The following is a 14887-nucleotide window of genomic DNA, read 5'->3' as shown; positions in this document are numbered from 1 at the left end:
AACATCTGGTTTAGGTTAGAGCAGAAGGGGCCGCTCAGAGGTTAATTTCGTGGAAAAGTCATTAGAAGAAGATTGGACCATCCTTCAGATTTCTGAAATGAAAACCAAACCCCTGAACGCCTCAATACCCAGCAGTTTAATAATTTTTTATTTCAGACCAAATGCAACTGTCTGTTTATCTTATTGTCCAAATTATAAATTGAAAGTCATCATTTGATTTGAGTAATATGTAAAGGAGCAAAACTTTATTATTTTTTAATTTCTTTCTTTATGGTATCACATGTGTGTCCTTATCCCCCCATTACCTCCCCATCTCCCCACTCAAGCTTTAATTTTTAAAACATTATTATTCTAAAATGTATAAACTGTAGATACATCTTCTCAATTAAAAAACTTACAGTTTTTTAAATATATTTTATTGATTTTTTTACAGAGAGGAAGGGAGAGAGATAGAGAGCTAGAAATGTTGATGAGAGAGAAACATCGACCAGCTGCCTTTTGCACACCCCCTACCAGGAATGTGCCCGCAACCAATGTACATGCCCTTGACCAGAATCGAACCTGGGACCTTTCAGCCCGCAGACCGATGCTCTACCACTAAGCCAAACCGGTTTCGGCTAAAAAACTTACAGTTTTAAAAGTCAGCACATCCATGACACAGACAACCAGCTTCAAAGTCTTTAGAGAATAAACTTTTTTTGATAACTGTGCTTTTTTTGGTTGAATTTTTAGTCATTTAAACGTGGCATTAAAAAAAAGAAATAATTTCAGATAGAAACCTGCTCCTTTCCTGTGGGCTTAGATTCTATTATGCACAATTTCACTTATTCATAACCTTGGGACATCAACATATCAGTGAGCTATAAAGTATGATGTAAGTGGACCTAGACTAATTTTCAAGTTTCTGTGCCTGTTTTATATAGATTTATTTTATTTCCATAACTGTTGTTAAACTATTTTATTGTATTGGTATCCAGAAGTACTTTTCTGTCTTCTAGCTTTGAATCTCTTCTAGATAATTATAATTACAAAGCCTGATTGTTAGCATTGTGTATAAAGCAAGAACAAGTAGGAATTGAACTAAAGCACTGATCTTTAGTGTATGTGGTGTATGACATCTATTTTTAAATTTTGAATTAACAGCCGAGGCCAGTTTGGCTCAATGGATAGAGCGTCGGCTTGGGAACTGAAAGGTCCCGGGTTCGATTCCGGTCAAGGGCATCCCCAGTAGGGGGTGTGCAAGAGGCAGCTGATTGATGACTCTCTCATCGGTGTTTCTAACTCTCTATCTCTCTCCCTTCCTCTCTGTACAAAATCAATAAAATATTAAAAATAAATAAATAAATTTTGAATTAACAGAAGCCTTTTTAGGCTTATTCTTTGATTTTCAAGTCAGTTCAAATCAGCAAATTTTGGCAGAAAATTGTTTTATGGTTAGGTAAGGTGAAAATGTGTAAATATATTCAGGCTAGGAATACTTAAACATATTTTAAACATGAAGATATGATTAAATCATCAACTGGGTGGATGAAGTAAATGACACCAGCCCTGGGATTGTAGGGAGTACATTAAAACTTTTTCAGAAAGCATCTACCCTATATTCACTTTTAATTTTTTAAAGTTTGAGGCAGAAGGAAAAATAAATTTTAGTCCCATAAAATATAACTTTTTAACTATATGGAAAATTAAATAATTAATTATTTATTTTTATTGACCTCAGTGATAACTCCTCTGGTACCAGTAACATTATAATGATTTCTAATTAAAGAGCTTTATATTAGTAAAAGCAGAAATAAAATATATAACACATTATTTTATCACATATTTAGAATTATGCTATGTTATTAGAATATTGGTGAAGCTTTAAAAATTTTAAAGGCTTTTAAAAAAGTATCTAATAATTATGGCTTTACTTATTGTTTTGTTCTAAATCAGATAAACCTAAGACACATCTCAAAAGAAATATATAATGTTTAGTTATTTATTACTGAGTAGCAAACTACCATATTTTTCCATGTATAAGACACTATTATTTTTCTAAAATCCTTAGACTGAAAATCGAGGGGCGTCTTAGACACAGAAATCAACCCAGGAGGAAGGACTTCAGTAGTTACGAGGAAGTACTACTTTAAAATGGAATTTTAGATGAACACTTAGTATAATACCTAAATCTGAGGTCTGCCAGGTCTTCCTCTGTATAGATCTGGCTTAAACTAGAGAGGCATGTTATGTTGAACAAAATTATATTGTTAGTGTGAAATTACAGATCTATAATCACATAGTCAATTCATAGCCAGGTCAGTCACACAGTTTCTTAAAGATGTTTCTAGTTAAGGAAAATCTTAATTTAAATTCTTCCTTATCTGAGAAGGTTAATTTTTCATAGTCTAGACTTATATTCTAAATGCCACCAAAAATCTTAAGAAATAAGCCTTTCCATATTGAGTGCTGGACAGATAATATATCTTGAGTTTATATTCAGAATTAGAAACTTTGTCCATTTCTCTAGCATGTTAGTTTCAAATTATTCCTAATTTAAAATCCTATATAATAAAAGGCTAACATGCAAATTGTCCCCTCTACTGGGAGTTTGACCAGAGGGCAAGGTTGGCCGACCAACCTCCTGTATCCCCTCCCCCCAGCTGGCCTATCAGCCTGGATTGGGGCAGGCTGAACCCCACCCACGCATGAATTCGTGGACTGGGCCTCTAGTTAAAAAGTAAGCATGTTTATTGACTGATGCTTTCCACCTTGACTTTAGGATCCTGAGAGAAGCCACTTCGTTCTAATTGCTGGGGAGCCATTAGGAGAACCAGTTGTCCAACATGGTAAGCCCAAAAGATATGTTCCTTGAAATCTCAGTTAATGAAAAGCATTTTGTTTGCTTTAAAAAAAAAAATTAAAAAAATTCAGGCATTTAAGTTATTTTAGTACTCATTTGTGTTTAATGATAGCCACAACCATCTATCCACTACTTGGGAATGAATTAGCTAAGGCCTTTGTTTCTTTTATCATGGAATGTCCTTAATTATGAATCTAAAAATTAACTGCAGGATGTCATAAATTGTTGGAATAGGGAATGTCTGTAGTGTTGATGTAGTCATGGTCCTTTTATGAATGAGGAAAATGAAATCTCAATATTTTACTTATTTACATAGCAAATCCTTGGGTAGCATCTACTGTTTACTAGGATTGGTTGAAATGCTTTCAAATATAAATACATTTAATCTTCAGAACAGATTTATGAGGTAGGTTCTATCATCCCCATTTTACAGATGAGGAAACAGAGATGCAAAGCTTCATTGGCTTGCCTGAGGCCACATAGTTGGATTCACACTCAGGCTCTCTGGTTTCCAACCATCCCCTCTACTTTGCACAATGCCAGTTGCCCCTCACTCTGCCCTGTGACTTATTTAATGGGATATGATTGTTAACAGTGGAGCTGGGATTTGAACACTAACTCCTGATGCCATGTTTTGTGCTCTCTCCACTATACCAAGAGTCTATGTCATGAGAGATTAAATGCACACCATTTTTATTACAAGGGAGTTCAAAGGTTCAATTATAGAAGAGATAGAAACTGTAGTTTGAAAGAGGATTTATGGCATTATTGTCAACTAGCAAACATTTTTCTTATTTATAACCCTTATGGTTGATCAATGGAAAAAATGTTTTCTGGAGAACGTAATCTACAGCTTGGCAATGATAGTTAATATTACTATATCACACATTTGAAAGTTGCTGAGAGAGTAAATCTTAAAATTTATCATCACAAGAAAAAGGCTGTAGCTGTGTAATGCATGTTAAATAGACTTATTGTGGTGCTCATTTTACATATATCGAATCATTATGTTGGATACCTGAAACTAATATTATGCTTATTATACCTCGATTTAAAAAATAAATACATTTGGTAATGCAATAGAAAGAAAAGAAGAACATGAGAAAAAGGAAAAAGAAACACAAAACTTGCTTTCTGGTTTCAGTTTTCTTTTTCTGCTTGAGGATTTGAGGAGATGAGCTTCCTCAATCTGACTTTGGAGGGCTCCGAGCTTCCGGTAATACTCTCCTTCATTCTCAAAGTGTGGTCTATGGACTAGCAGCATCAGCATCACTTGAGAGATAGTTAGATGTGCAGTGTTTCAGACCCTACTCCAGACCTCCTGAATCAAAATATAAAATTCTATAAGATTCCAGATGATTCATGTGTACACTATAAAGAAAAGTGTCAAAATGGAAGCCCAGAAGTGCACTGATTTTACAGGAAAATAATTAGGGGATGAGAGAATTGTTCCACAAGTCTAAACTATAGCAAAATTGTAATATGCAGGAAATCAGTCCTGTTCTCATTTTCCAAGTTCCAATACTTTCCTCCATGTGTGTTTTAAAAACATGGCTTCTCCAGGGTGCGCTTTTGGACTTAATTATTTCACTCATGAGGGTTCTCTCAATTTTTCCTACCTGAGAACATCCAAATCTCCATCTCCAGACTCCAGATGAAATTTCTCTCATGAACCCCAGATCTATATTTCTGACAATGTACTAACCACCTCTGGCAGGAAGCCATTTTATTGTCTCTAGCACCTTCATGTCAAAATAGCCAGAACTGAAATCCTTGCTCTCCCCACAGCTTCCTATGGCCTGTATCTCAATTATCCTTAACAATCCTACCATCAGCCAGTCTCCCAGACTAGACATACTCTCTATCTGGATTTCAGAGTCTTCTTCAATAAGTGCAAATCAGATCATGTTATTCTCTACTTAACTCGGTGATTCCTGGTCACCTACAGAATTATGTCCAAACATCTTTCAGTATATGGAATTCAAAGTGTCAAGGTGTCTGGCCTCTTCCTATATATCATATCCCCTGATTCTTTCCTCCCTCTGATCCTTCCTTCAAACACTGTGCCTCCATTCTCAATTTTTTATAATATGCTAATCCCGAAATGCCATTCCTTCACATATCCTGTTTGAATATCACCTCCTTTGTGAATCCTTTACTGGACCTTTCTTCCCCTTTCTGTACTGATTCCATACATTTTACATACTTTTGTCACTTCATGTATCACAGTGCTTGTAATAATTTGTTTTCATATCTGTCTGTGTGATAGATTTGAAGTCTTTGGAGGAAGAGAGTCTGTCATTAATCATTAGCTCCTAGCACAATGTTTGTCCTTTAATACCCACTCAATAAATACTCAATAGGTAGGTAATTGAATTAATAAATGAATTCAGAGGCTTTCTGCCTGTTTCTTCTCCTTGAATGATAATCCTATTCCTTGCAACATCTCCAAAGGCCTCAACATCATCAAGGCATATTATAGTGAGGGTCAAAGCCCTGATATGCTAACAGTGGTGAATAAATTCTAAGTAATATAGTTCTATTTTAACTTGGGTCTCACTGAGAAGGCCCCTTAGATGAGGAACTTTTATAAAAGGAATGTCAGGACCCTCTGCAGACTGGTAGAAGAAATATACTGAATGGACAAATCTGTCAACTGCTTCCAAGACATGTAAATGCCACCAATGAGCTGGTCTTGTTTATCCCGGAGATCTTGGGAGTGCACAGTCAAGAAAAATGTCCCTTTGTCGCTAAAATGTGTTTAAAAAAGGGAAGATACAGACTTCTGCACTTTTAGAAAACCTGAATTTAAACCTAGGAATTAGGCAAAGGGACCAGCAAACCACTGCATATCTTTGTAAAGAAAGTTTTATTGGAACACAGCTATGCCTGTTCATTTTCATATGGATTGTGGCTCCTTTTGTGCTTCAATGAAAGAGCTGAGTAGTTGAAACAGACTAATCACAAAATCTAAAATATATACTATTTGTCCCTTTACAAAAAAAGTTTGCCAGCTTTAGAAAATCCAAAATATCATGTTTTCTTTATTTGAAATTTTTATAATTTCCTATTTATTGTCAACAAACTGTTACTAGTCTTCAAAAATTACATGCCCAGCCAATGTGGCTCAGTGCTTGAGCATCAACCCATGAACCAGGTTCCTGTTCTATTTCTGGTCAAGGCACATGCCCAGGTTGTAGGCTCCATCCCCAGTAAGGGGCAGGCAGGAGGCAGCCGAGCGATGATTCTCACCATTGATGTTTCTATCTATCCCTTCCTCTCTGAAATCAATAAAACATATTTTTCAAAATGACTTATACCTGCCATGTAAGTACATAGTCTCATATACTGTGTAGACACCAAATTAGGATGAGATCTGCCAATTCTTTGTACCAGTTTGGCTCAATTACTGATTAGCTAATGCTATAAAGCTAGCACTACAGTAAATCCCATCACAAGAAAAAAAGGGTATTAACTAGATTTATTGTGGTGATCGTTATACAATATATACTAACATAAAATCATTATATTTACACCCAAAATTAATATAATGTTGCATGTCAATTTTACCTCCAAAAATAAGGAAGAAAAAAAAAAGCCTAACAACTACAAAATGATTGTTATAGAACCAAACCTAAGAATGTTTTGAATAAAGAAACTGCAATTATTGATGACAACTTTGCAATGGATGAATGAGGATCTAATTGCCTTTGTTTATCTCAAGTTCGGTCTTTATAATCAAACACAGCCCTAGTTAAGAAACATGTGCTACCATCCTCGGAGATTGGATGCTGTGAAAATAACCTTTCACTGTTCGGATGTGCCTGGAATTGTTTCAAGTTAAGAACGACAGGAGCATATACCATTTCTAGTGGTAAAAGCACATGTAGTCGTCACCCAGAACTCTCTGAATGTCTCTTTCTGCCTTAGGTCCATTCGTGATGAACACCAATGAAGAGATTTCTCAGGCCATTCTTGATTTCAGAAATGCAAAAAATGGATTTGAGAGAGCCAAGACCTGGAAGTCAAAGATTGGAAACTAGTGAAGAGCAAGCACAAGAGCAGGTCTCGATGCTCTCTGAAATGGTGCCATTTGTGGCACCCATTCAGTCAATGCCTTCAATCTCCAAAGCTGACTTCACCAGTGCTTCTGAAGAATTCCACACACACGTGACAGCATGGTCTTTATAGCAATGTACATGAGATATTTCCTGGTACATACAAATAAACCTAATGGTTGCTTCTTTAAAAATCAGCACCCTTCATTTTATGTATGTTTGCTTCTCATGTGTATATGGACATTTTGTTATTTTTGTGAATGTCTGAGATTTTAAAGCATATTTGACTGCTTCTGTGTGTCACTGGCAGTTGATATGTCATGAGCATCTGAGGTCCCTTACTGAGCACTGCAATTTCAATACAGAGTCATGCCTATGTGCAGAGGTTTCACATTACAGGTTATCTGCATTAGGATAACAGCAGTCCTGCACATTGGAGTCAGTTTTTAAAACATCCTCGCTATTGGTAGGGATGTGACAGGATAACAGCCAAGACTTCCCAGCACATTCTGCCAAAATCTGTGTCAGATTTAAGACACATGCTCCCGCAAGCTTCCATGAGGGTTGTGAAAGGAGTTGGAATCTCTTTAGATTTCAAGCATTAGATAGAGCCCAATAAACTGAGAATTGGGTTCCAGCTTTTCCGTAGCTGCGAACCTTGGTGGCCACACCACCTCTTTACTAGAACCTGGGGCATAGGGTAGAAAGATTTTTTTTTTTTAATTTGCTGGGCATGGAATGGATTTAAAGTGCTTTCTCGTTGCAAGGGAAAACATGTCCACCTCCTGATTATTCCTGGAGCATGAGAACATTTAAATTGTTTTCATCTCTCTGTCTGCCTAAGATTGTGCAAAAACGTACCTTGACTAATTGAAATCATTTCATTGGATTTTTATCACAACTTATTGTTTATTTTTCCATGTGAAATCTTGGGGTTTCAGACTTTCCTTCTGGAGAATGCCTTTTGAAACAGTTTTCTCTAGCTATCTATTGTCAACTACTTGGTAATCAGTGGGTATTCAAGTGTTCAAAATGTACAGACAGTGGGCACTGGTGAATATTTTCATGATGTTTTCTCTGCAATTGGTGCAAGACTCCAGCGATGAACAGGGATCAACGAAGGTAGGTGAGCTCAGTTTTTAATATGATGTAGACTTTTTATTGGCTTACATGGAAGACTTTTCTTTTTTGCAGCCTCCGTTTGTTAATGAGTATTTTGTTTCTTAGGCATCCTATGATGCTTTCTATGAATATTTGAAAATGCTGAGGGGTGTTTTGGGATGTAAAAGAATAGGAACGAATATTCTGGAATCTTTTCAAATGGGCAAATTTCCCCTCAATTTTATATGTGGATGGCATAGTGATTCGATTTTCTAATGAAGCACTGACTTATTTTTGTGACACACAACTTTGTGGCCATTTATTTTCAGGTCGTTTGTGAGCAGCAAATAGTAGTTAATTTAGTTAGTTCATTACTTCTGTCCATGGAAACCTATGTGTTTGCCACAGAAATTTTCTGTCTGGTTTTCCAAATTACTCATCACCACCATCTAGAAAAATATTTTCTTGGAAGTTAATTTAGTTTTTTGCTCTTTGAAACTTGTAAAATTCAACAGTCATTGAATCTGTGATTCTATGAGCAAGCATTAGATAGAGCCCAATAAACTGAGAGTAATGCAAAAAATAAACTGTAATGTTACTGACTGAGCAGTATGTTTTATGTATTTCATAGAATATTTTTTTTTGCTTTCTATTTTGAAAATGATTCTGATATAATTGTTTTAACTGAAGAGTGCTAAATTCCTATTGATTTAGGAATTTCTGGCTGAGAGCAATCAATCAAATGTGGCCTTGAGTTTTTGTAGCTGCTGTTAAGACATGCATTTTCACCAGGGGTGACTGTGCCCCCAAATAGGGGAAATGGGTCCTTGGGGCTGGAAAGTCTTATTCTTGTAATGTCTAAAGCACAGATAAACATACAGTACATAAACAGATATGCAGTATATCTTTAAAGGGTGAACTCTGTGCTAGGGCTAGCGAGACACCTTGTCCAGTAGTTTATACTTTTCTAACTCTCCAGATTCCAAACACGCACGGGAGAGGTCACCATTATTTAGCGCCCCCTCATTGCCACCAGCCTCCATGTTGGATTTCAATGCCAGGTGGAAAGGAATCCAATTTTGAGCCTATTTAACAGGAGAGAGAGAAATCTGACTTGTTTGAAGCATGTAAGACTTTTTAGACTGTTGAGCTTTTACGTGCACAAAACTCAGGTTTAGCTGTGCAGAGTTAATGGAGTTGCACTTTTACCCCCATCCCCACCCCAGTATTATTATTATTTTTTTAATATATTTTATTGATTTTATACAGAGAGGAAGGGAGAGAGATAGAGAGTTAGAAACATCGATGAGAGTCATCGATCAGCTGCCTCTTGCACACCCCCTACCAGGGATATGCCCGCAACCAAGGTACATGCCCTTGACCGGAATCGAACCCGGGACCCTTCAGTCCGCAAGCCGAGGCTCTATCCATTGAGCCAAATTGGTCCCGGCCCCACCCCAGTATTATTGCATGGAGTTTTAAAAGGTTCCCATTGTGCTTTGAAAACGTCAGTGTATTTGATGGGACAGGAAGAGACTGATTTGTTGTAATTAAGTACTGTTCTTGAAGTTGTTCAATTCTTAAAGAGCACAGACACCAAGAATCCTTTAACCCTAACCCTAGGCACAGTGAGTTTTTAAAGGTTTCAGATTTACTGCTGCCACAGAAACTCATTTAATGGGGCAACAGAGGAAAGCAGTTGAATTTGCATGTGACAGAAAACATGTCCTTTCACATGGAAGATACAGCATTATATGTTTAATGATATTATTAATGATTTTCTTCATATATATTAGACTTTCCTTTAAAAAGCAAAGCTATATATATATTCAGCATATATTCACCCAATCCTCAGCTAAATTAAATATGTCTGATGTTAAGTAAAGATTGCCTATAGTTAAACAGAAATTTTGGTATAGATGTGACTGAGTGGTGAGGGAAGGATAAGGGGGTTTATCATGCATATATTATGCAGAGTGTCCCCTTGGGAGTTAGACCAGAGACTGGGAGTTTGATCACTCTCTATGACGTGCGCTGACCACCAGAAGGTGGCATGGAACAAAGGAAAGTCCTGGCTGGCATCTGGAAGGAAGGCCCCACTGGCATCTGGAAGTCCCCAATCGGCCCTTATCACCAGCCAGGCCTACGGACCCACCCATGCTTGAATTTCATGCCCTGGGCCTCTAGTATTGTTTATATACTTCTAGTATTGTATATATGCATGATAAACCCCCTTATCCTTCCCTCACCACTCAGTCACATCTATACCAAAATTTCTGTTTTTCCTTCTCCTTTCAATTTTTTCTTAAGAGAAAATCTAAAAAGAAATAAATATGTTTTTTAGTGTTAATGTTCCTCTCATTTAAATCAAAGTTTAGTATGAAATCATATTCAGGATAGTAGTGGTTTGGATACTTGGATATGAATTTTACTTTTTGCTTTTTGAGATGAATTTGTTTTATTTATTATACAACATTTTCAGGGTCCTCCTCAGTAGTAGGTCCAGGGGAAGGTTTTTCTCTCTACTCTCCCCTCTTCTAGCCACCTCTTTTCCAGAATGGATGGCAATGCCAGTTCTATCCCCAGATCACCCTTTCCCCCAAATTCCCCCATAGTGCTTACTTTCTGGTCTTGAACATTTTCCTGGTTTTTTTTGTGTTTTTTTTTTTTCTTTCCCATCTTAGAATATAGTTGCCTCTACTATAGTTACATGAATCTGTGAATACTTTTTTTCTGTAGCAACCATGTAAACATCTGCTAATACCTTGGACAATTGTGTTTAATGACATTTGAGTATATGGCATCCTAACTTCATTAGCCATGCCACTTGTACTCGAGAGAGCTGTTTGGGGTAAGCAGTGCATGGAATTTGTGAACTGAGATAAATACATTTGAAAATCTCAACTCAAACCTGTAAATACTATCTAGCTGCTAAGTTTCTCTATCTAAGCAGAACACATTTTCTCCTTAACCCAATGCCTTTTTACACATTCAATAATATAACCAGATTAACCGTCTAGATGTGAGATCTATTTCTGTGTCTGTGTTCTTTAGCTTTTTTTTATACAGGAAGTATAGTCATATACAGTTGTGCAGGTATGCACTGCACAACTCTAGGATGCTCCATCCACATAGACCTATACATGTATGTGACAGTCCTGAGTACAATAGTGAGATACACTGGACATTTGCAAATAAATACCTGCAACCTCACTGTCCTGCTATTCACATTCTGGCCAACACTGTTTCTGCTACTAGGGGAAGCCATCTTCCATGGACGGAAGGGTCCCAATTCAATTCCAGTCAAGTGCACATGCCTTGGTTGCAGACTTAATTCCCAGACCTGGTAGGGGGCATTCGGAAAGCAAGCAATCGATGTGTCTCTTTCACATTGATGTTTCTGACTCTCCCCTTTCTTTCCGCTCTCTCTAAAAATCAGTGAAAAAAAACATCTTTGGGTGAGGATTAACAAAAAAAGTAAAAAAATAATTCTTAGCTCATAGGTTGTAGGCTGGATTTGGCCTACAGGTAATAGTTCATCAATCCTGATCTATATTCATTACACTATTCATTTTTGTTTGCTTGCATCTAAGCTTATTGCTTTGTTTACCTCCATTATAATGAAAGCTTTTTGAGAACAGGGACTTGTCATTTTCTTGTTTATTAGTACTTTAGTGTCCCAATCACCTAGTACAAAGCCTGTAATAGAGTGGATACTAAGATATTTGTTGACTGACTGGTGGCCTAAGCTTCTACAATTTTGACCTACCCAATTTATGAACTACTACATTAAACAGTCTCCAACATCAACTCTTATTATGGTTTGACTGATTTCATTTTTTTTTAAATCCTAAAGCATTTTTATAAGGCAATATATTCACCCTGGGATATTTTCCTGTGGGGATTAGAGAATATTTTGGTGGAGGTATCAAAAAAGCCTTCAGTGTCCTTCTAGCTGCAAGCTATTCTATAAGGTGTTCACTTCTAGGAGCCAGTTATAGAAGGAAGTCACCTTGGCCAATCATTCCAGCTTGGTGGTCACAGAATGAGAGATGGGCAAAGCAGAATCTAGCCACACAACAGATCTAATTAAAGCTTGAACAACTTAATGATCTCCCTCATCTTTGAGATCCTTGAGAAGCGTTGTCTATGTTTTCATTTTACACCAGCTGGGTTTGTGAAGATGTGGTAAATTATGGCAAAGTACTCTGGTCAGAAATGTTATCAGTCAGGCTAGACCAGAACATGCTGAAATAACAACCCCAAATCTTTAGGGTTCACAAACAATAGAGACTTATTTATTGCTCATAACACATGACCATCCTGGTTCCTCCAGGGTCAACTCTACATCAGGATGATACTGGCTAGCATCCATTCTTGAATGTCATTAATTACCATAATGGAGAAAAGGACAGCCCTGGAGTGTCTTGCCTGACAGTTAAATGCTCTGGCCTGGAGTGACAGACATCACTATTGTTCATAAGCCCTTGACTCACCCCCTCATCAACCACAAGGGGCCCAGAAGTGCAATCCTTCCATGTGCTCATATTGTAGAAAGCTGTAAATATTTGGTGAACAGTATTAATGACAAACACACAACTTGAGTTGCTTCTAAATGTTTCTCAATGTGCCTTTGAGATGGGAAACAGCCAGGGTTGGACACTGGGATAGACTCACTGAAGTAAGACACTCAGAAGTATTTCTGCTGCTCAGGGGGCTCCTTTTCCCTGAAAAAGGAAAGCTCTACATTCAGTTCAGTAAACATTTGTGGAATGTCTTCCATGTGCCAGGCTTATGAGTGAAAGTGATGTTTTTAATAAACTAAAGAGGTCTTAGTTATGTGCGTCTTACCAACAGCCAAAAAAGTTCAATTTGATCTGTGGAAAGGCTCATTTTAATACCAAATATTTTAAGGAACTCTTTATAATGAGTCTCATTTTGTTATTCATTGTAACCTAAATAGCTATAACACTCACATGGAGAAAAATACTGTTTTCCTGAAATCTAGGTTTGGCTAAAACAGTTCCTGGAGAGAGAAAAATGATATGTATTGAATATCGCTATGGCAAATATTTTGTTGTTGCCTACTGTTTTATTTTGGAGAGAGTTAGGAAGAGTGTAATTTTGGTTGAATGAATACCCCGAGTTCATCCTAAATAAGAGACTCCCCAAAAGGAACGATAAAGTAAAAGCAGCTTTTGTAATAGTGTGCTTGGTTTATAACTACACTGTCACAGCAAGACTCAGGATCATTGAGAATTTTAGAGAATGCAGAGAATATTGGTGAGGAGGAGGAGAGCAGTGGGTGTTCACCTGGAGCCACTGCATCTTTAGAAAGAAAGATGAAAGGGGGCATACTGGGCTTCCAGCAGCTCAGCAAAGCTGCCTTGTAGAAAGGATGATGAAGTTCTGCATACAAATTCTCTGCCCACCAATGGATTATGTTAGAAGTTACTTTGAAATAGGACTGTAGCAGTTAATTATGGCCACAATAATGCTGTGTGACAAAGCAGTCCAAATTTCAGTGGCTTCAAACATCAAAAATCTATTCTCACTTATATTTCTGGGGGTTGGCTGGGAGTCAATACTCAAGCCATGGGTCTGTCCCACATGTCTTTCCTCCTCCTCAGATCAGTGGGCTAGAAGGAGCAGGTGCTTGTGGTAATGGTGGAAATCTAGGAGAACTGTGCAATCATAAGTACATTTGAGTCCTTTGCTTGTGTCAAGTATCCTATTGGTCAAAGCATGTCCCAACGTCTTTGGGCTGAGAAATAGACTCCTTCCTTGGTGGGAGGAACAGGAGAGGCAGTGAAATTGTTTGTAACAACCTAGTTACTATAAAGGGTCTGGGTTGTTTCCTTAGACATTGGGCCCTTGATCTTTGAGATCAATGATAAAGAGACTCTAATTCATGAATATATATATATATATATATATATATATATATATAGTCATGAATATGATATATATTATATATATTCTATATTATATATATATATATATATATATATATATATACACACACACTCATGGGGTTATTCAGAGCATCATTTTAGAGCTTTGCCACTCAAACCCATCTCACACTCATGTGCTCCCACATTTCCTTAGCACAGATGCATCAAATGGGAGCAGAGACATTTTAGTAGAGCCCAGATTTAAAATGTATAGGGGGGCATAGACATAGCCCCAGATGCTAAACAATGTGACTGGGAGAAAACCACCAATAATAGTCATCAAATTGGAGGCTTTGAAAGTCCCAGACATCTTAAACCGTTAGAATCCCCTTAAAATACCCAGACAGCTAAGCAGACACTTTCACAGAAGTGTATGCATGCATGTGTATATATATGAATGTGAGCATATGCACACACACTTTCGCTGCATATGTAGTTCCTTTCTTTAGTCTAAGTTTAATTAAACAACCTGGATTTCTCATATATATGCATTTAAATATAGAACTGAATAATTAAAAGAGCTGCTGGTAGCATGAGCCTCCCAACTCCCCATTCCCCTCAAAATGGCCAGGTTTCTGGATTTCATAGAGAAAGGACCAGGCCTTCTGCTGGTTCTAGCTGAGCATCCAAAACAGGTGTAGCCAGAGCAGTGATTGTTAGAAAGTACCCACAGTTATATGCCCCCTACTATTTTGTACTATCTATTGGTAAGGCCAGACCCTAATAAAATACAAAGGTTTAAGAAGTGGGTCTTTTTTTTATTTTTTATCCATCTATAATGATAGATGTAAAACCTGAGCAGATACTTTGAAATTGGCCTTTAATCTGAAAACTAGAGGCCTGGTGCACAAAGTTTGTGCACTGGTAGGGTGCCTAGGCCGATTGGGGCCTTCTGGCTACTGGCCAGGGCCTCCCTTCCCTGGCTGCCAGCT

The 14887-nt window shown here is 37.4% G+C and overlaps 2 protein-coding genes across 3 annotated transcripts in view; both read left to right on the top strand.

The window, feature by feature from the left end:
- Positions 1–7094, top strand: part of PIR (pirin) — a 74681-nt gene extending 67587 nt beyond the window's left edge. The window contains exons 9-10 of the mRNA XM_036439535.2: positions 2762–2828; positions 6773–7094. Coding sequence (XP_036295428.1) covers positions 2762–2828; positions 6773–6885 — 180 coding nt within the window. The 3' untranslated portion in view covers positions 6886–7094. The remainder of the gene's footprint in view (positions 1–2761; positions 2829–6772) is intronic.
- A 561-nt stretch (positions 7095–7655) lies between these two features.
- Positions 7656–14887, top strand: part of VEGFD (vascular endothelial growth factor D) — a 28525-nt gene continuing 21293 nt past the window's right edge. For both annotated transcript variants that reach the window (XM_036439532.2, XM_036439534.2), the window contains exon 1: positions 7656–8022. In XM_036439532.2, the coding sequence (XP_036295425.1) occupies positions 7933–8022 (90 nt within the window). In that variant the 5' untranslated portion in view covers positions 7656–7932. The remainder of the gene's footprint in view (positions 8023–14887) is intronic.

This window comes from Pipistrellus kuhlii, unplaced genomic scaffold (genome assembly GCF_014108245.1).
Source record: "Pipistrellus kuhlii isolate mPipKuh1 unplaced genomic scaffold, mPipKuh1.p scaffold_m20_p_16, whole genome shotgun sequence".
Taxonomy (NCBI): domain Eukaryota; kingdom Metazoa; phylum Chordata; class Mammalia; order Chiroptera; family Vespertilionidae; genus Pipistrellus; species Pipistrellus kuhlii.
This window is presented reverse-complemented; position numbering and strand designations above follow the sequence as displayed.